This window comes from Gopherus flavomarginatus, chromosome 2, assembly GCF_025201925.1.
Source record: "Gopherus flavomarginatus isolate rGopFla2 chromosome 2, rGopFla2.mat.asm, whole genome shotgun sequence".
NCBI lineage: Eukaryota > Metazoa > Chordata > Testudines > Testudinidae > Gopherus > Gopherus flavomarginatus.
The window spans coordinates 299431564-299452607 of NC_066618.1; the positions used below are offsets into that span (position 1 = coordinate 299431564).

At 47.6% G+C, this 21044-nt stretch overlaps 2 protein-coding genes across 3 annotated transcripts in view; one reads left to right on the forward strand and one right to left on the reverse strand.

Annotated features, from left to right (window-relative positions):
* The window catches only part of EEF1D (eukaryotic translation elongation factor 1 delta), a 420646-nt gene extending 409630 nt beyond the window's left edge, over positions 1 to 11016 (reverse strand). Inside the window, exon 1 of the mRNA XM_050940811.1 lies at positions 10995 to 11016. The gene's annotated coding sequence lies outside the window, so the exon portion shown is untranslated. The remainder of the gene's footprint in view (positions 1 to 10994) is intronic.
* The window catches only part of ARHGAP39 (Rho GTPase activating protein 39), a 423196-nt gene that overhangs the window by 236132 nt on the left and 166020 nt on the right, over positions 1 to 21044 (forward strand). For both annotated transcript variants that reach the window (XM_050940675.1, XM_050940676.1), the window contains exon 4: positions 6829 to 8236. In XM_050940675.1, the coding sequence (XP_050796632.1) occupies positions 6829 to 8236 (1408 nt within the window). The remainder of the gene's footprint in view (positions 1 to 6828; positions 8237 to 21044) is intronic.

The window sequence follows — 21044 nt, forward strand, 5'->3', positions numbered from 1 at the left end:
TTCCATGTGCCTGTTGTCCTCCCGTCTTGCTGCATCAATTAGACCATAGTCTCTGCCCCAAAGAGGAGTGGATTTTACTGTAACCTAGTACAGTCCCAGGCACAATGGGACCTCTTGGTGCCATGGTAACAGGGCCACTCAGAGGATTCAGGGGGCCTGGGGCAAGGCAATTTCAGGGGCCCCTTCTGTAAAAAAAAAAAAAGTTGCAATACTATAGAATACCATACTCTCGTGGGGGCCCCTGTGGGGCCTGGGGCAAATTGCCCCACTTGCCCCCCCCCCTCGCCAGCCCTGCATGGTAATGCAAGTAATTAATGTTTTCTCTCATGCTGTCTGAACTCACCAAAAATTTAATCGTATTTTTTTGGGTCCTGGAAACCAGCTTAAGCTATTTAACTGCTTCACTGCCATCTACCAGGGTGGTGCTCCAAGAGAAGGCTGCAGTGGTGGCAACTAGCCAGTAGGCTGAAGGCAGCATGTAATTGACATGAAACTGCCGCTGTTTATTACAGAGATGCAGCCTATGGAGACTACAGATCCCAGCATACTGTGTGTCTAGCTGCTTGGCTCAAGATAGCACATGGCATGCTGGGACCTGTAGTCTCTGGGGTAGTCACTGGCTACATTGTATAACTCTGTGTGCTCTTTGTCCCACACTCCATGATTTGGCCATCCTCAGTACAGACTAGAGAACAACATTCCCTCAGTGGCCTTTCTATCTTCTACAGTGCCAGCACTCCATCACCATTCTAATCAAACCTCAGCCCTTGGAAGGGAAATTTCCCTGGATGGGGACTGGCAACTGTGTCAGGTTAAAACTCTTAGGATTTGAAAAAGAAGAAAAAATGTCATCCCTGCCAGCCGCAGTCCAGTCCTCTGACACTGCACTTCCACCAGATGCAGTGCTGGATCACATCGGTTTAGAGTAGCAACAGCAACAAAGCTGAACAGCATCTTCTCAGCGCAGCGCTGTCGTTAGCCAATATCTTATTTACTGCAAATATGCCTTTGAGCCATCCCCACTGAACATCAGCAAGGTTCTTTTATTCTTTCATTCCCTTGTTAGTGTTTGGCTTTCTCAAGCTGCCCTGTTTGCAGTCGCCTCCCAGCAGCAGGAGTGTCAGATTGGCTTAGCGGCAGCGATAGGCAGATGTGCGTGTGCAGGGCTGTCACATTTCTCTCCCCTGCTTACTTCTGATTCAATTTTGTGTGTGTTAGTGTTGTGTTTGAGGGAATCTTGTGCAGTGAATTGATGTGTCTGAAGTCTCGTGTGCAGTTCAGTCAACATTAGTGCTATTCCTCCATGTTGGAGGAGGCATCAGAAAGTAATGTAGTGCTGGTTTGGGGCAATATGTTGTGTCTTCGTTCCAGTGCAATGCATACTGTGCCATATGAGCTCCCGGGGTTGAACTAAAGTGTTACATAAAATCATAGACGTGTAGGACTGGCAGGGACCTCGAGAAGTCTCCTAGTCCAGTCCCCTGCACTCATGATGTAACCGGTTGGGAAACTTTCAGTAGAAGAATTGTAAACTGAGTACTATGTAGGTGAGGCAGAGTAGCTGGAAAATGGCCTTTAGCATCAGCAGGACTAAATAATTAACATCTTACCATCTGCATCTGTGGAGCCTGATTCTGCTCTCATTTACCTCTGTGTAAATCTGCAGTAAATCCAGTGACTTCTCTGAAACTCAGACTCCATTGCTGGTTTATGCTCTGTATGTACAGTGGGCAGCATTTTTTTAAATGGAAAGAACCCTAAACACAACCTCAGAAACGTCCGCACCTGGTGAAGATGAAAATGCTGCACTTGTATTCCCTCTCGTATTCTGCATTGTGTCTGGGAACTGCGCTGTTCTTTACCTAGTTTATCTGCTTGGTCATTTCTCACCACAACCAGTGACCAGACTTGATTCCTTCCATTCCAGTTCCTTTGCTGCATGCTGTCCGTTACTTACATAACTGGCTGCTCCGTTTATTGGCCAGAGTTGTGCTGCAATCCTGAGTCCGGAATCCTGCGTTGTATTTGGCTGTGGAATTGCTCTCTCATGGTCTGGTTAGACTCTCCATTTTCGATTGTTTTATTTGTTAAATATTATATTTTGAAATAGTACAAATTAGCTTTGACCTCCTGTGACAGCTGAATTTACCCTGGAATTTACCTTTCCCATTCTATGTATATGAAACACAAGTGCCATGATAATGCCAGCTGCCCTGACATGGTAGATATGTGGGGGTTTTATTGGTGTGCACTCTTGTGAAGGTGTAACTCAGCAAAGAGGAACAGCTAGGTGTGATGGGAAGGAAGCAATAAACTCTCACGGACTCCTGGAGGCTTGTACCCTTGCAAACAAATGGGACGGGGTGGCTGAAATAGCCAAGCCGGTGGCCCCATGCAGTGCCCAATATGAGAGGCCATATTTCTCCAGGGGAAAGGAGGGCTTTAAAAATGTCCATAATAGATTTCTCTGTGTTTTGAGTTGTCTATTGGGGTCCATAAACATCAAGTAGCCATCCCGATAAACAAAGCTGTTGGTCCTAAATCATTTTTATGTGTGTTTGTGCTTTGTTGTTATGGAGCAGTTGCCCTGTGGTACTGGGGCGTAAAACAATCAAGAAACACTTTGTAACGATATCTCTGAGCCGTCTTATCATTTAACTTGGGGGCGGGGAGGAAGGACTGCAAAAGCTTTTCCCCACTCCACCTCCTGAAAAGGAACCAAGTCTGCTGACCATAAGCACCCATCCCCCTTTGGCCTTAGGACTCACACTCACAAATCACTGGTCGGGCCCCCAAAAGTCACAATTGGCTCAAAAATCATGGGATTTTTAAAAATAATAAACGTTGGGTGCTTTACATCTTGTCTTCTGGATTTTGAGCTCTTAGGATTCTTGCTTCCAAACTTTTCTCCTCAAATGAGGGCTTGAAGCTTGCTTGGTTTTAAGTCATAGCTGAGATGTTTGTCTAATCACATGGCTTTAGAATCTGTGTTCCCTCAGGGAAAGCACCAAATGTTGTGAGACTTGCAATACAATCATGCTAGTTGGCAACAGTGGGAACGTGGCAAGATAGTTGTTCAAGAGACGCCTCCAATTTACTGGACTCACCTCACAATAAAAAGTAGAGAGGGAGCAATGGGAGAAGAGGGTCTCTCACTTTCTCTTCTGAAAACCTTGCTAAGGACCAGCGCTAAAGGCTTTCCTCAGTAAATGAATGTGAAGATTCTCCTTGCCATGTTTAGTTCCTTTGGCTGGGCAGGCAGGGTCCGGAGGCTGGCTCTGTGCTGTTCAGGGAATTCTGTGGGAGGAATGGAAACCCTTTTGGCTCACTTAATTGAGCTGTAACCGTACTGGGAAGGTGGAAGGGGTGGTGTTGCACAGTGAGTATGGGGCTCTGGTCTGTGTTTCACTGATTTAAAGCACTTTGCTGGTTGGTGCCAGTAGGAATTTCTCCAGTAAATGGAACTGAAGCCAATGGGAGCTGGGGAGTGGTGGTGCCTATGGGCAGGAGCAGCACATGGAGCCTCCTCACCCCCCTACCTAGGAGCTGGACCTGCTGGCTGCTTCCAGGGCGCAGCATGGTGCCAGGACAGGCAGGCAGCCTGCCTTAGCCCCTCTGCGCCACTGACCAGGAACTGCCCGAGGTAAGCCCTTGCCCCAACTCCCTGCCCCATCCCGGAGCCCCCTCCTGCACCCCAAACTCCTATCCCTGGCCCCACTCCAGAGCCTGCAGTCCCAGCCCAGAGCCCTCATGCCCTTTCCCACACCCTGAACCCCTCATCCCGAGCCCCACGGAGAGCCCTCACTCCCTCCTGCACCCCAACCCCCGCCTCAACCCATAGCCCCCTTCCTCACTCCTAATCCCTTGGCACCAACACCAAGCCTGGAGCCCCCTCCAGCTCCCCAAACCCCTCATCCCTAGTCCCACCCCAGAGCCCGCACCCCCAGCTGGAGCCCTCACCTTCTCCTGTACCTCAACTCCCTCCTCCAGCCTGGAACCCCCTCCCGCATTCTGAACCCCTCATTTCTGGCCCCACCCTGGAGCCTGCCCCCTCAGTTAGAGCCCTCACCCCCTCCTGCACCCCAACCTCCTGCTCCAGCCCAGTGAAAGTGAGTGAAGGGCGGGGAGAGTGAGCTACAGAGGGAGGGAGATTGTAATGAGTGGGGGTGGGGCCCTGGAGAAGGGGCATAGCCCCGGGGAAGGTGCGGGGTAGGGTGTTCAGTTTTGTGTAATTAGAAAGTTGGCAGCGCTAGGTGATGCGCACCTTAAACTTTTAGTCCCGTGGCTAAAAGACTTGCCTGAGATGTAGAAGACCCAGGTTCAGTTTCCTCCTCTGCCTGATGTGGGGAGAGATTTTGAATAGGGGTCCCCCATCTTTCAGAAATATACTGTAGCCACTGAGCTATGGGATAGTCTGATGTGGGGCTCCCTCTGTTTCTCCTCTAGAAGCTGTTCCATTGTGTATAAATAATGAAGTGTGATTGAAGCAGGGAGGCTGGACCTGGGGTCTCCCACTTCCCCAGGTAGGTGCTCGGAGCACAGAATCATTCCTGCTCTCACTGGTCCCATTATTGAGACACTGTGGAACAGTTCCAGCAGAAGAGACTGAGGGAACCCCTCATCAGCACTCTCCCGAGAGGTGGGAGACCCTATGCAAATCCTTTCTCTCCCTCTGGCAGAGATGGTGGAATTGAACTTGGGTCGTCCACATCCCACTGAGCACTGGTCTAAAAGTTATACGGTTTGTATCCCTTCCACTGGATTTTGTTTGGATTTTGAACCTGCTACACTAGACAGGCTCAGAGGCTGCTTGCTGGATCCCATCCAGCATGTGACTTAGGGGCTGAATGCCTGTCTTCCTGCTGTTCCTGAATTGTTTTGGGGCGTAGGCAGGAGGTAAGTGTCCAGATACGTAGAGGGAGACAGCCATGGGCATGCCCCAAGTTAGGCGCTATGGGAACTTTTACAATGGCACATTAGGCTCCAGATGAGTTTAGGTGGCAGCCAAGTGGGAGTTTTGTGGGTTACAGTAGTGCCTCGCAGAGGGATTTCGACTCTTTTAACTGTGGAGTTTAGGCACCTAAGTTGCTTTGTGGATTTCACCCAGAGAGATTTAAGGTCAAAAGTGTCCACTAAGTTTGGATGCCCAGTTTGAGATGTCTGGGGACTTGATTTCTGGAGTACTAAGCAGCATATGACATCTTTGCATGTTCAAAGCACGGCTTCCATTGACTTCGAGCGTGTGTGCAGCACTTCTGCAACGAGACCAGGGGTCTCAAGTTGGATAGCCTGAAAATGAGGAACGTACGATTAGAGACCATCTGTGAAAAGTTGATTTAAGTGACTTGCCCAGCATCACATACACACACTGTGGCAGAGGTGGGGATAGAATCCAATTCTCCAGGGAAGCCTTAACCATGAGACCATCCTTTCTCTTCCTGCAGTCCCCTGCCTCATTCACTGCCACCCCTCAGCTTGTTCAGCAAACGAGGCAGGGAGCCTATGGAATACAGTCTCATTGCCTACACAGCCTTGACTTGTTCCTAGAGCCGCTCTGTCTTGTGCACTGAATGAGGCGCGGCTCTTGTGGAAAAAGCAGTATGTGATCATGTCCTTAAAAGACTGTCATGAAGTGCAAACAAAAGGGGGCATTCTGTAACTTCTGAGTGCTCGACTTTGCAATTTGAATTCTTACCATAGTTTTTGCACGTAGAGTGCCACAGTAGTGCGTGGTGCTTCAGACAGACAGACAAACTAGGCCCAGGCCAAGGCTTTCAGGTGTGACTAGTGAATCTGGCTGCCTCCATTGAGACACCTTAGGGCCTGATGTTTAGAAAGTGCCAAGCTACAGCCAATGAGAATCAGGCCCCTTTAAAGTGTCTCAATTCAGGCATTCAAAATCACTACCCTAGGTCCCTTCCATGGGGGGCTTACAACCCACGGCTCAGTTCTCCAGAGCAAGGCACTTATAAACCCAGTCCGGGCACTCCAAGTCTTTGATCTGTGACCTTCCTTGGGTTAAAATGGTTCCATGTGGTTCTGTTGTGGTTGCTGTTTACTTGAACTAGTTATGTTAAATCCACCAAAGCAGTTTGGACTGTGTGTGCTGTAGCTCAGTGATGAGTCCTTCTCTGCATGTGCCCCAGCAGCAGTTGAGAGGCTCCCTAGATGTAACTGTCTGGGGAACAGTGCCAAGTGATCTCAGTGGAGGGTGTTAGACAGGAGCTTGCTACCCTCAAGGATCTGGCAGAGGCTGACTTCAATGTCTCAGCTGCTGGGCTAGGCCCATCACTCTTGCTGGAGGAGTGGGCTAAAGGTGGATGCCTTCTGGGAACCTTTGTTTCTGTGCAAATGGAATATGTGTTAAGTAATTGTGATGGAGATCCAAGTGCTTAGAGCACTGCACAGAACTTCAGAGCTCTTCTGCTAACTTACCTGGGTACCCAGCCCAAATGGCTCCTATCACCTTCGACTCAGGTGAATAAAAGGTTTAAGAGTTTCTAAGGCAGAAGGAACTAGGTAAAGACACAGAAGGTCCTGCAGGGAAAAACTCTAGGAACAACTTAACTCAGGAAGCTTGGGCTGAGGTTTATATTTGGAAGGAACTAAATTTGGATGTCTCCGGTGTGTATGTCTGTTGGGAGCAGGGTGGGGATGCCACCTGCTTATGCTAGTGTATGTGCCCCTGGGAGGTGGGTATCTTTTGGAAACCTAACACACAATATAAAAATTCTCAGGCAAATGCTCTTTATTCTTTGCATGAAAACACCCCACTCCCCCGATCCCTCCCTTTCTGACGATGGCTTGTGTGTTCTCTGCCTCGCACAGGACGTCCTCCCTGCGATGGAACATCGGCACCAAGGAGCGCATGCTGATTAAGGTGACGGACCGCGAGCCGAGCTTTCTCATGCACCAGGGCAATGGCTACACCACCGACAGCCAGCAGGGGACCCGCTCACGGAGGCCGTCAGGGGGCCAGCAGTCCCCCAACCTGCAGACGTTTGCCCCTGACACTGACAATTCCGTCTTCTTCCCTGAGAGGAAGCAGTCTCCCTTCCTGAAAAGGGCTGACCACGTGGGCAGCTGCTCCCCGCTGCTCGGTCGGGGGGATTCATTCTGCTCCCCGCTCCAGTCCCAGCACCGGAAGCACTCGAGTGAGTCCCAGCCATCTTCTCCTCGCTATGCCTATGAGCCCCCCTTGTACGAGGAGCCCCCCATGGAGTACCAGGCCCCCATCTATGACGAGCCCCCGGTGGACATGCAGTATGAAGCCAGCGGCAACTACAAGGCGGGCTCCCCGCAGAAATCGCCCATCCGCAAACCCCACCCATTCTTGCAGTCGCCCAAGCAGGGCCCCAACTCCCCCTACCAGCAGCTGGTGCTGACCAAACAGAAATGCCCCGAGAGGTTCATGAGCCTGGAGTACAGCCCTGCAGGCAAGGAGTATGTAAGACAGCTGGTTTACGTGGAGCAGTCCGGTTCCAGCCCCAAGCTGAAAACGGGCCTGCGACACAAGTACTCCCCTAACCCCATAGGTGGCTCATACTCTTTGCAACACAGCCCCTGCCTGGTGAGGGACCAGCGCCTGGAGATCAAATCTGGGGACTACAGCAGCATGGAAGGGGCTGACTTCCGACACAGCCAGCCCGTGAGCCAGGCCTCCCAGGGGGAAGACTCCATGTCATGGTCCAGTCAGCAGGACACCATGTCCTCTACAGGGTACTCACCTAGCACCAGGAAAAGGAAAAGCAGGAAGCCCTCCCTGTCCCACGACCCCAACACCTCCTCCACGGATGGCTCGGGGGATCGGGAGGCGCTCAACGAGCAGCTGATGGCAGAGGAGAGGCCCATGCCCGGCACTTACAGGCCCCAGATGAACCGCACAGAGAGCAAATCCATTGAGGCTGAGGCAGTGCGGGGCTTCCCGGAGCCCTTCCTGGCCCAGGCCCGACTGGCATGGGAGGCGCAGCAGGCTCACTACCACATGAAGCAGCGGAGCAGCTGGGATTCCCAGAAGGACGGCTCAGGCTATGAGAGCGATGGTGCCTTGCCTTTACCTATGCCCGGCCCTGTGGTGCGGGCCTTCAGCGAGGATGAGGCCCTGGCACAGCAGGAGAGCAAGCACTGGAAGAGGCATACCTTTGAGAAGCTGGGGTTCCCTCAGATCCTGCTGGAGAAGAGTGTGTCTGTGCAGACCAACCTGGCTTCTCCAGAGCCCTACCTGCATCCATCTCAGGTAATACGCACAGCAGGGCAGGGTTTGGCTGTCTGATCTAAGGAGCCCATTGCTGCGGGGGCTGGGCACCACACTGCGTCCTGGCGTCCCACGCCCTCTGTAAGGTGAAGTGTTACCCCACACTCACTGACTCGCAGTGCAGCTCTGACTGTGGTGTTGTAGCCACACGGTATCCATCAGGGTTCCCACCTGAGTCAGATCTGACACAGCCTTTGCTAGGCCTGTCAATGCAGATGGGCGGCGGCAGAGTACAGTGCTGCATGGATACCCTGTGAAAGGCACATGACTGGCAAAAGTCAGCCCAGAGAGGTTTCAGTCCTGACCTGGGGTCCAGCCCCGCGGATCCCTAGGGGTCAATGCAGGGATTTTCCTCAGAGTGTCCTTTCCCAGGGTTGGATCACGGTTCAGGTAACAGCCATAGCCCACTCGGGACTCCAGCAGGGCACCCTCACATGGTCACATGCAAACGTAGCTGCTGCCATGCGAATGACTGGCCTAGACTGGCTCTGTAGGATGCTCAGCTCTGCTTTACGTACTGCTAATAAAGGCCTCTGGTTTTATTAGCCATTTCTCCTTCCCTGTAAAATACTCCGCCCTGCTGTCACTCTGCAGCAGGATTAACTGCAGGGAGTGAGTGGCTGTCAGGCTCCAGCTGCTCCGCTCAGCTCGCATTGACTTTCTTTCTTAAGTGTAGCCCTGTGCCTGAGCTGTATGGGCATGCCCTGGTGCTCCTGCCATGCACGGGACTGCTGTGCCCATAAAAAGGGGCCAGTGAACTTTGCAGTCATTGATTCTCCCCACCTGGGTCCTGTGTGATGATGATGATTTTTGTATCGAGTGTAAAAGGAAGCTGCTCTGAAACCAGCAGTGCAATTTGCTTTCAGACCACGACAAGGAAGGCAGGATGAGGAGTGCACTTGGCTGTTCAGGCAGAAGCTGCATGCGTGGTGGGAATAAGAAGTGCTGTCTGCCTCTTAGTAGCTGCTAGCCAGGAGACTGTGGCGGGGTCTTAACAGCTTCCTTGGAATTTCCAGACTCCTCCCTACTGTTCTCTAAGGGTGGCGGGAAGCCACTCTGCACAGAGAGCTCCATCGCCACGACCGCAAAGCCTAAGGCTTTTAATTGCCAAGGGGCTGATTCCGCTCCCACTGACACCAGTGGAAAAGTCACCGTTGACCTCAGTGGGTGCAGGATCTAGCACTAAATAACCCTCGTGAGACACTCTGGATCATAGTCAGGGTGAGATTGCCCCATTTCACTGTGCTGGTGAGCCAGACACAAGGGTCTTCATGGCAGACTTTCTATAAAGAGTAAAGGGAAACAATAAAACATTTAGAAGAGGAAATCCTGATTCAGAACACATCCAGCACTGTTCCCGGTAACACGCTTGAGAACCTTGTATGACAGGTACTAAGGAAGTGCAAAGTAGCATTCCCCTTAGAAATAGTGGAGATCTGTATCTGCCTCCTCCCCCATCCTGGGTGGACCCCTGTCTGTTACTGTGAGGGCTGGGTTGGATCCTTAAATGCTCAGGGAACTGCTATGGTCAGACGCTATTTCCAGCTGCATGTGGCTAGAAGGTTGCACCTGTCTTTTCACATGCAGAACCTGACTACAGTGTTTCATGCCACTGGCACCTCCAGGTTAGACACTGACTGTGACCTCAGCGGCATTTATACCTGGAGACCTTTTGGAAATTTATATTATTAAATGGAGTTTCATATTGACAGCACATCCCAGTGGGGCTGAATGGTCTGTGCTTGCCAATGGGTAGAATCAAAGGGATTGGCCTTTGACATACTGTCTTCAGTTCTAAACAGGTTGGGCCTGGCTACCTGAGACATCTTTCAACCCAGCAGGTGTCATGGCAGCTTTGACCTTTCAGGTTGCTAATAGCCCCCTAGTTTGGTGGCAGGGCACATTCCTCAACTCTCTGTCCTGGCCCAGCAAAGCCCTTGTAGGATTTGCCACACTTGATCAGACCTGAGGTCCGTGTCGTCCAGTGTCCTGTCTGTGACGGTGGTCAGGACTAAGTGCTTCAGAGGACGGTACAAGAAACCCCGCAGTAAGTAGATGTGGTGTAACCTGCCTTCCCACGTTAGGTCTTTCTTTTAATCCCTACTAGTCAGAGATTGGCTTAAATTCCAAAGCAGGAGGTTTAATATCCCTTCCAAAAACTGTGTTGGCATTAGCTATAACTCTGGATAATCTAGCTATGCATATAAATATCTAGTCCCTTTTGAATCTTGCTAAGTTTTTGGGCACAATGACATCATGTGGCGTTGAGTTCCACAGTCCTATTATGCATGTGGAAAAATATTTCCTTTTTGTTGGTTTTGAATGTGTTACCTTCTCAATTCCACTGAATGTCCCCTTGTTATTGTGTTATGAGATATGGAGATGTGGTTGGCCTGTTTTTCGAACAGACTCCAAGGTTCATGTGTGAGGGAGTTGAGCTTGGGGAATTTATCCTGGCTGACTTGGATTTTGTGGATGAGGGTCAGTCTGAACCACCTGATAGAGTGAGTGGTTATTGTGTCCTGTGAAAATCTATCCAAGCAGATAGAGCTTTGAGAGAAGGAGTAGCGCTCGGGAACTCTGGATTCAGTTCCCAGCTCAGCCACAGACTCCCTGTGTGACCTTGGGCAAGTCAATTAACCTCCTTGGCCTTCAGTTCCCATCTATAAGACTGACACAATACTTCTCACTCTGTCTGTGTAAACTGTGAGCTCTCACTGTGTGTCCGTGCAATGCCCAGCCCACAGCGGGCCCAGACCTAGGCTGGGATCTCTAGGTGTGGCTCTTATACAAACACTGATGGCAGAATAAGGGGGGTGCATTTAAAATAATCCCTCCAGAACTATCTCGTCCTTGGGGAAAAAATTGAAAATCAACCCAAGTTCTCATCTTGTAGGGAAAAAACAGCTGGAATATGTGGGCTTAATTTTAGCCAGTGTGTATTTTCTGGCTGTTTTTAGAACTGTGAAAAGATTTCTGCTTGAGTATTTTCCATAGTTCTGAAAACCCTTTCTTTTACTGATGCTGATCTTGGGAGCTGGAAGCAGGACTGCTGTGTTTCACCTTTGTGCCTGCACACTGGTTTATTGTAGAGTTGATGAGAGTGCTGGGCTGCTGCAATTGATTTGTCTGTAAAGAAAGAAGAGCATTAAAGCGTTTTCTTCTGAGGGAAGAAAAACTCTGTATGAATAAATGCATAGGGCTTTCAAAGAGACTGAAGAGAAATGATGAGTCATGTCTTTGAGCCCATCACCACCCTTGACAGCATCTCTTTGCAGGTCAGTTCTACAAGGAAGAAAAATTGTGGTCGTGTGCTCTTTTTATTGCTTCTTGATCCATGATGAAGAGCCTGAAAGGTGTTTTCAAGAGCTGCTATTTTCTGCTTGTTTGTTTGGGCTAGAAATGGGGTGCCAGCTTCCTAAAAGAGCTCAGCACTCAATGGGTGCCATGGAGGCCCCTAAATACTGTACTTAGCCAGGTTTTCAAAAGAGCTCAGCTTTCATTTAGATCCTTGAATGAGATGGGCAGGATTTCAACCAACTTCCAGTGTTCTCAGAGGGAGCAGGTGGGCGCTGAGCACGTCTGAAAATCTGTCCCTTGAAGTCTTCTCTACCTTATCTTTCCTGGAGGATTCCATAGATGGCTACCCAAGTAGTGTATCAGAGGGGCAGCCGTGTTAGTCTGTATCCACAAAAACTACGAGGAGTCTGGTGGCACTTTAAAGACTAACAGATTTATTTGGGCATAAGCTTTCATGGGTAAAAACCCACTTCTTCAGATGCATGGAGTGAAAATTACACACACACACACACACACACACACACACACACACACACACACAGAGAGAGGCACATGAAGATAAGGTAACTCCCTTCTCTTCATGTGCCAATATATATCAGTGGTCTCCAACCTTTTTGTGGCCACTAGCACATTCATGTTTTCAGAAGAGTGTGGTGGGCACCAACCATTTTTCAAGGCTTACTTTGTATTTGTACATTAAATAATATGAAAAGCATCATATTTAATATTAAATCCATAAGTTAAAAAGGGTAATTTTACATGTAAAAGGTATTAATTAAATTATTCGGCAATTACTCTTTTACCTTACCATGTGAATTTGCTCTTTTTTATCTACCTGTAAGAAAAATTAAAGAGTTTTTACAAAATAAATATTATAAACAGTTTTCATATTATTTATTTTAAAAAAGTAAAACGTTGAACTGCTGGTCCAAATATATTTATTATTCTTACTTTAACATAGAATGAAACCTGCAGCCCGGAGTTCTCTGTCCCCGGCAGGCACAAGGCTGTGGCTTTTCTCCCCTGCTGGGCACTAGGCAGGCACACATAAATGCCTCAGTGGGCGCTATGGCGCCCGCGAGCACCGCGTTGTGGACCACTGATATATATTTATGCCTGTATCTGTAATTTTCACTCCATGCATCTGAAGAAGTGGGTTTTTCCCCACAAAAGATTATGCCCAAATAAAACTGGTAGTCCTTAAGGTGCCACCAGACTCCTCGTTGTTGTTATAGCTGGCTAGAGAACCAATAGGATTATCTCAATGCCACCAAAGAGAAACCTGAGCCATTGGGGTTTTTAGGGAACTAAGATCCATTAGGAGCTTAAATATCTTTGAGGATCTGGGCCCAAGTCTTCAGATATTATCCTCTGTGGGGCAGGCACAGAGTATAGTCAAGCTCTCTCAAATATTCTTGGGGTTTTGTCTGATTTAAACACCATATTAAAAGTAAATATTTTGTTTAGAGATTCAACACCCTGCCCCTTCAGTTAAGAGCTGAGAAAGCTCCCATTCTAGCTCTCTAGTCCTCCAAGGAGACCTCCAATAAAACCAGAACGACTAGATTTAATATTCCCAGTATATGTATTAGTAAGGTAAAAACACTACTCAAAAGGGACTTTTTGTTTTTCCAAACTCTCTTCCAGTCCTCCTCAAGCATTCTGAAGATGCAGAAAATGGCGCACACTCATCTTTCCCTTTGCAGGCCAACTTCTAGCTCAATGACCCATAGGTGTCAGTGGGTCTAGTGCACAAGGTCACACCGTGACTAGCCAAAGAGGAAAAATAGTGCCGGCTACTGTAGAGTTACAGTTGTCAGCATAAGGATATCTTCAGAGAATTGTTCTAAGAAATACAACATAGTATTTCCATGGAAGCTACAGAACAGGGGAGAGGGGGTGAAATATTTTTCTGAACACATATCTAGCGCCAATGCACAGAAAATTGTACTGGTCCTGATAGTAGCTATATTGGTCCTGTCAGTGTTTCTAGCTTTTCCAAGATGTGGTGTAAAGGACTTTAAAGGAGAATCTTGCTCTATTTTCCAAAGGGTTTATCCCTCAGATACCTGGGATTGTGTGTCCAAGAATATGAAATACTTGTTTGTGCCCTTGTGGTTTGAGATATTGGACCTTTAAAAACTGTCACTGGTTCCTGGCCATCCTCACGACGGCGAGTCAACTGCCATATGGCAATCGCCATATGCTTTCATGGAGACCATATAAACAGATAGCTAGTGTGGCTGCTGGTTCAGGACTGATGGGTAAGACCAGGATCAATATAACTTTCATTCACTGGAGCTACTGTGTTTCTACAGTAAAACTAGATAACCCTCTAATCTATCAGTCCAAGTGCCTCTACTTCCAGCCAGCTGAACCAATAATAAATACAGAGCAATGAAAGTGAATCTTTGCCCATAGTTGTGTAAGAAACACACAGCCATGTTTTTGCAGGTGGCTGCCTAAGGTACATCTATACTACCCACCGAATCGGCAGGTAGTGTTCGATGTATCGGGGATCGATTTATCGCGTCTCATCTGGACCTGATAAATCGATCCCCAAATCGATGCCCGTACTCCACCTTGGCAGGAGGAATAAGCATAGTCGATGGGGGAGCTGCGGCAGTTGACTCGCCGCCGTGAGGATGGCCAGGTAAGTCGAACTAAGATACTTCGACTTCAGCTACGTGAATAGCGTAGCTGAATTTGCATATCTTAGTTCGAACCCCCTCACTAGTGTAGCCCAGGCCTACGTCTCACTTCCAAACTGCTCACTCATCCCTGGTGTGTGCCAGCCCAGTTTCACGGCCACAGATCTACCTAGGCTTGTGCAGTCACCTCCCTGTCCACATGCAGATGCCTGTTAACATGCTAGAGGCAGGCATCAACCTTATAAGGTGGAAAAAGAGTTCATACTGACTGGTTCGTAACTTACGTGGGACCTCTTAAGTGTTTGGATCTTACAGCAGTTCTCAGATTTCTGTTAGCAAAGAGATTTATATCATAGCATGTCTTCGTCCAGAGGTACCCAACTGCCCAGATAACCTGCCTTTCCTAATCCTACGTCCTGCATGTCTACCATTCAAATCATCTGGATCCCCTAGTTGATGGCACTGATTTCCAGGCCCCTGGAGATGTCCAGTCGGGTGGTCACATGGAGTGAGTGCCTTGGGAGGCCATCAGCAATGGGAAAAGGACAGGTTAATATGTACTGTATGGAAGGTGATGGATGGTCCTTTCTGGGTCTCACCTGCCCTGTGATGGGCTGAATCTGCCTTTTTTATACTGTTGGTGTTCAGCATAAGTTGGAAGAAGGTTTTGCAGTGTAAAGTGTCTGGATGTGTTTCTTACAGCGCTATCTCCTCTCTTTGTAACTGAACCAATCGCAGTCGGCCTGAGCGAAGGGCAAACTGCCGCTTCTGCTTCCCTCTTTCTTTGCCTCCCCTACTCGCCAAATGCCAGGATCATGCATGTAATATGCTATCGTGTGATGTGTCCTTAACTAGACATTATCCTTGCACCATCCATGCGTGGCTCTCGCTTTCATTTCCGATAGTACAGGCTCTGCTACTCATTCAACAAATCTCTTGCTGCCTTGCAAAGGCAGAGGACAAGATGATAGGTAGCTGTCCCCTAAGATGCAATTCTCCAGCTGGAACTCTACATTCTGCTAGGAAATAGGGGAGCAAGGGACGAGCTGAGATGAATATTCTAGGTCAGTACTATTCTGTTTACAGGGCCCGAGGCTCCTCTGACCCCTCTCTCTGAGCCACCCTGGGTGTCAGACCTCATGCCTTCCGCTCTCCTGGGGTGCAGTTCTCCCACTGGCAGACCAGAGCCAGAGAGCTGCTTTCAGTGAATCTAGTCATAGAGAGCCACAAAAGTCATGGCCTGACACTGGTATGCCCAGGTCATGATATTACAGCAATCTAATTCATTGTCATCACATACTGTTGTTGCAATGAAAACATTGCCACAGCTGGAGGATTCTGTGGTTAGTTTGTGGCCCATGGTGTTCTAGAATCTTCTTCCCCCTTTCCCTCCCATCCCAAGCCTTGCCTGGCTGCTAGGAGGGGTGGAGGAGGGGCCTGGTGGCTCTAGACTATTTCTCCAGTGTTCCCGTGCTACTTTACCTGTGTGATCAGCACTCTGCTTATGGTACCTGGGGCCAGGCAGAGTCCAAAGAATTCTGATCAGACTTGTGAACTTCTTGAAAACCATATGTGATTGTTTGAGCTCCACTGTCAAGACCCTAGATGGAAAACCCAAGCAGCCCCCAACCCTCCCCTGTTGGCTGAGCTGGAGAGAGAGGCCTCCAGTCCAAAAAGCTTATGCTTGCATTGTTTTCAGAACTGCCATATCTTGAACTTTCTATGCTTAACCGTCTGGGCAGCCTCAAGTCTTGTTTGCTGTAAGCTCTGCGGCGTGGATAAAGCTAACCTAGAGCGCAGAGGCCCACGCAGTTAGATGTTCTCCATGCTTGTGAAGAGATGAAAGGTGATAAGTGATAAGGACATTGGTGGTGTATTGAGTAACTCACTGTCCACTTCATTTAGTTAAGCAATAAGGATAAACTTGCTGCTTGTTTAAAAACCCATTCTTTTTGTACAGTATATATTGGGGGACAGAAATATCAATACATGAAAGAAGAGGAGATTGATTAATCCTGGGTCCCCGTGGGGGAATTGAGCCTGCTGGTATGGAGCATATGTAATCACATCTTCATCATCACATTCAGAAGCTCATGCAGAGATGGGGGCAGGATGCACGTTGGTCCCGGCAGGCATGGAGAGAGGAGGAGAGGGGTATACGCTACCAAAACTGCCTCAAAATCCTCCAGCTCCAGCCTCTCTGACAACTGTCCCCCAGCTCCATATGGTGCCTTTGCCAACGTGATAATTAGATTGCGCTGTGCCCTTGTTATTCGGCACATAACTAGCCGCCTCCTTACATTGCTTAGCTTCCCCTTGACAATGCTACTGTAGCGGGACATCTGGCGTGCGATAGCTGGGGAAATGGCAGAGAGCGTTTCCTTGTGGGTTTGACAGCTCAGGGTTATTATGGGTCTGTAATAATTGAACTGTAGCTCTGCCTCTCCCATCCCAGGCCCTGGAGCCCTTAACCCAAACAGTTTTATTTTAAGAAGCCGGAATTGCCAAGGATCCTCCATCAGTATCTAATGGGGGAGTAACCTAGAGGCAGCCAATAGGACACAGGCCACTGAGCTGCAGGGAATTTTAGGAGCCAGGCTTCAGTCATGAATTAGCCCTGGCAGGTTTTCAAGCAGCCAGTTCCTCTGACACAAATATATATATGCCCATAAAAGTGATGCATTGATAGCAGATCTGTGCTTATGAGTACTGAAAGATTATGAGCCAGAAAATAGTAAATTTACTTGGAGTTAGACAGTAACCCCCTGGGGAGGCTTCCACCACCATTGATCAGAACTAAAAGGCTAAATTCTCTCCTCAGCCAAAGCCAAAGTTAGCCAGATTTGTGGGTGGGGTGTGTGAGAGAAGGAATAGTGGATAAAGGGGAACCAGATGACAGAATTTATTTGAGAGAGACCAGGTGGGTGAGGTAATATTGTTTATTGGACCGACTTCTGTTGGTGAGAGAGAGAAGTTTTCAAGCTTGACAACTTCTGGTTGATCACAGCTAAATAGAAGGTGGGACAGCTTATTTAGCATAAGTAGTTAATACATATTTCAAGGAATCATTCACGATGAAGTGGCCTGTTAACACCCCTCCAGTCATAAGGGAAAAGGAAGAAAACAAAAGCTGAGGGTGGGGTTTGGGTGGGTTATAGATTGTTTTAAATAAGCTATAAATCCAGTGTCTCTGTTCAGTCCGTGACTTTTAGTATCTAGCAAAGTTATTAATTTAAACTCTCAGGTTTGTTTTTTGAAGGTGTTGTGCAGGTTTCCCTTGAGGATGAGGACTCAGAGGTCAGATACTAAACAATCACACTATATTTGACCTTTTGGTCCTCAGCCTTCAGGGCCATCTGCACACCTTCAAAAGACCAGCCTGGGAGTAATGAGAGTTGACGCTAACAGATTTTTGGAAGGGATATAAAACCTCTGGCTGAAAACCTGAACCATATCTCTAATTGCTAAGGCCTAAAATAAGATCTTCATACAGGGCAGATTATCCCACATCTGCCTACGCTAGGAGTCTTGCATGGTCCTCTGAAGAAGCTGGTGCTGGCCACTGTCAGAGACTGGATGCTGGGCTCGACAGACCATGGATCTGAGCCACTCTGATAATTCCATATCCTATGAATCCTCTCCACATCACTAAGGCAGCTGTTTGAGGCGGCCGCTGACCACTTTGCAGCAGTTACTGCAGCCTGAGTGTCCTCCTTCCCTAGCAGAGTTGCATAGCAGTGTTCTCCTTGCTCCACCCTTTAAGCTCTGCTGTGCAAAACACCTAGGAGCCTGGGCAGAGGGGAACTCTGTGGCCTGGGGAAGTAGGGCAGAGACCGCTTACCCATCCTCCTCAAATCCTGGCCATTCTCCCTGTGCACATTTGAGATTGTTGGATACAAGTCACCGTAGAGCTGTCTGGGGGCCAGGATGGCCCTACCCTGGAAGGGGTGACTGCTAGAAAAGGGCTATATATCCACCTCAGAATTGAGAATACCCCTCCGAGACTGAAGTCCTGAAAGCTCACATTGCTGCTGTAGGGCATCATCTGTTGTTTGTTTGTATTGCAGTAGCCCCTGGAGGCCAGGGCCCCATTATATCAGACACGATACAAAATATGGCCCCTGCCTCAAGGAGCTTTCAGTCAAAGCCCAAGAGTATAGACAATAGGTGGATAAAACAAAGATGGAGGAGACACAAGGAAACAATGAGCTGATACTTGTCATCATAAAAACCAGTGATCACAACAAATCATGGAGGTTGTGTTCTGCAGGATCAGCCCACATACAGCCTCAGTCCTGGTCCGGTGCTATCCTTCATTGCCCTATAATCTTTGGCTTTGTGCCGTGGTTTCCAAACGCAGTACAACTTGGGGATCCTCTTGATGTACTGGAGCATGTGTTTATAGTGTGTGTAGCTTGTTACGAAGTCTCCTAGCTGGAACGGAAGTCTGATGTACAGCTGTAAACTACATGGGTGTTTATTAGCCTCCAGAGGTTTATCCATGTTTGCAAATGATTTAGTCTCATGGTTACTGTTCATGGCTGCTTGTAATTTCCTTCAGGAGATCTTAATTTTTTTATTCTCTCTTGATCAGCTGGTGGGACTGGAGGAAGTTTAATACTGGTTAAAAGTGTAAACAGTTTGGAAGGGAATAAAAACCTCAAACCAATATTAAATGTATATATGAACTGAGAAAAAAAACAGGGTTATCACTCTGCCCATTATAAGACAAAGCACAATACTGCAGAAGTAGTCTGAAGCAAAGCAATGAAAGGGCATAAGCATCAGGAATTTAGAATGATACCTCTCTACCTCGATATAACGCTATCCTCGGGAGCCAAAAAATCTTACCGCGCTATATCAAACTTGATTTGATCCGCCAGAGCGCGCAGCCCCCCCCCCCCCGGAGTGCTGCTTTACCGCGTTCTATCTGAATTCATGTTATATTGGGTGGTGTTATATCGGAGTAGAGGTGTATATGTTGGAAAGAGGAGACCTACAAATACAGTACAATATATGAAATATGTCATAGATTCCATGAAGTGTTCTTTGTTCTCTCCATCCCTTCCCACAAGGAAAAGGAGGAACTCTAAAAAGCAGCCAATTAAAAAATATAAAAGGAAATACTTTTTTGCACCACGTGTAGTTAACTGTGGGACTCACTGCTGCAGGATAATATTGAGGCAAATAGCTGAGTGAATTTCACAGTTCTTCTTTGAATGTTCTTTGCATATTCCCGCTAATGGGATACTCCAGTTGGTTCAGCTAGCAGTAGTCAAAGCGTTCACATGCCTTTCTCGTCTCTCCCTTCATGGAACGTTGAACATTCCAGAGCAAGGTTATAAAAGGGGGCGTGGCACTCCACCCCCTCAGTTCCTTGTAACTGCAACCAGCTGAACCAATGAGGAACTGTTGTGCAGTGCTCCCTGATCTGTAGCTTATTAGCTGATTAATTATTTTATAGTTAGATTGTTAGTTTATTAGATAGTTAATAATTTAGTATTAGGTTCAGTTAGCTGTTAGTCATTGGTTCGCAGATGGCGGAACTGAAGAATAAAAAATCCCGGTTTTAAAAGGTGTGTGTCCAGTTGGGTAGTGTTTCTAGCATCCAGCACACGTGCCAGAAGTGTATGGCCTGTGTGATACAGTAGGTCAGACTAGATGATTGCAATGGCTCCTTATCGAAACAAACAAGGTGGGGCTCATTCTCCATGATAGTGCAGAGAGACAAGGCATCTTTGGGATTGGTGTACAGAACAAGATGTTCACACAATAGCAATTCAACAAAACACACTTGCAGCTCACTGAGCAGGTTAACCTCTCAGGTGCACAAATGGCCGTTCGAAAGACCACGTAGTAACACACCTCTTCAGTTTGTGGGGAATCCTGTAATAGATCTTTCTGCATTCAGCAGGAACAGGAATTGTCAGAAACTTCGCTCCAGAGTGAGAAAAGACAGGGACTCAATATCAGATGTGTTTCTAATACATTGGGGTCGAGGCCTAATTTTTGCATTTTCCCCATTTCCCCTCGTTCAGATAGTGATAAAATTACTGTGATAGTGATAAAATTACCGTGGCCCAGTACCCAGATTTACTTCACCTGTTCAGAGAGTTAATCAAATCTCTCCAGTAGTACCGGACTTGTTCACGCAACAACAAGGGATGTTCTGTCACCCAGATCTTAGTCTGTCCGTTTAAAGGCATGGAGAATAAGGCTCTGGGACTGTTAGAAGGGTCTTGTTCATTAGAGGTACAAAATGTACTGATAAATTCAAGGGAAGAGTCCACATGAAAATATTATAGACATAAATGGAAAAAAATTATTATGGGTTGCCATTTATGAGATAGATCCATATATAGGGTACAGCACCCATTAATTATATAGTAGAATATTTATTGTATCTTCAGAGAACAGGTCTTTCACTATCTTCAGTGAAGGTTCAGTTCTCCCTCGTATCAGAATACCATGTACCTGCAGATGTAAATCAGTTTTTACTTATGCTGTGGTTAAAAAGTTCTTGAAAGGCCTTAATAATCTATATCCTCCGATAACACACTCTTGGGATTTGAAGATAGTCCTTCCACCATTCATGAAACCTCGTTTTGAACTGTTGGGAAGCTGTGCGTTGTTTCATCTGTCTGTTAAGACAGTGTTTTTTGATAGCTATCACTGCAGCAAGGTGTAGAAGTGAATAACGTGTTAATGGCTGATCTGCCGTTTGCTATTTTTCATAAAGTAATTCTCTGTAGATGCCCAAGGTTTTTACTGAAAGTCGTCTCATTTTTGCATATAAAACTAGTCTATAATTTTGCAAGTGTTCATTTCCAAACCTCATA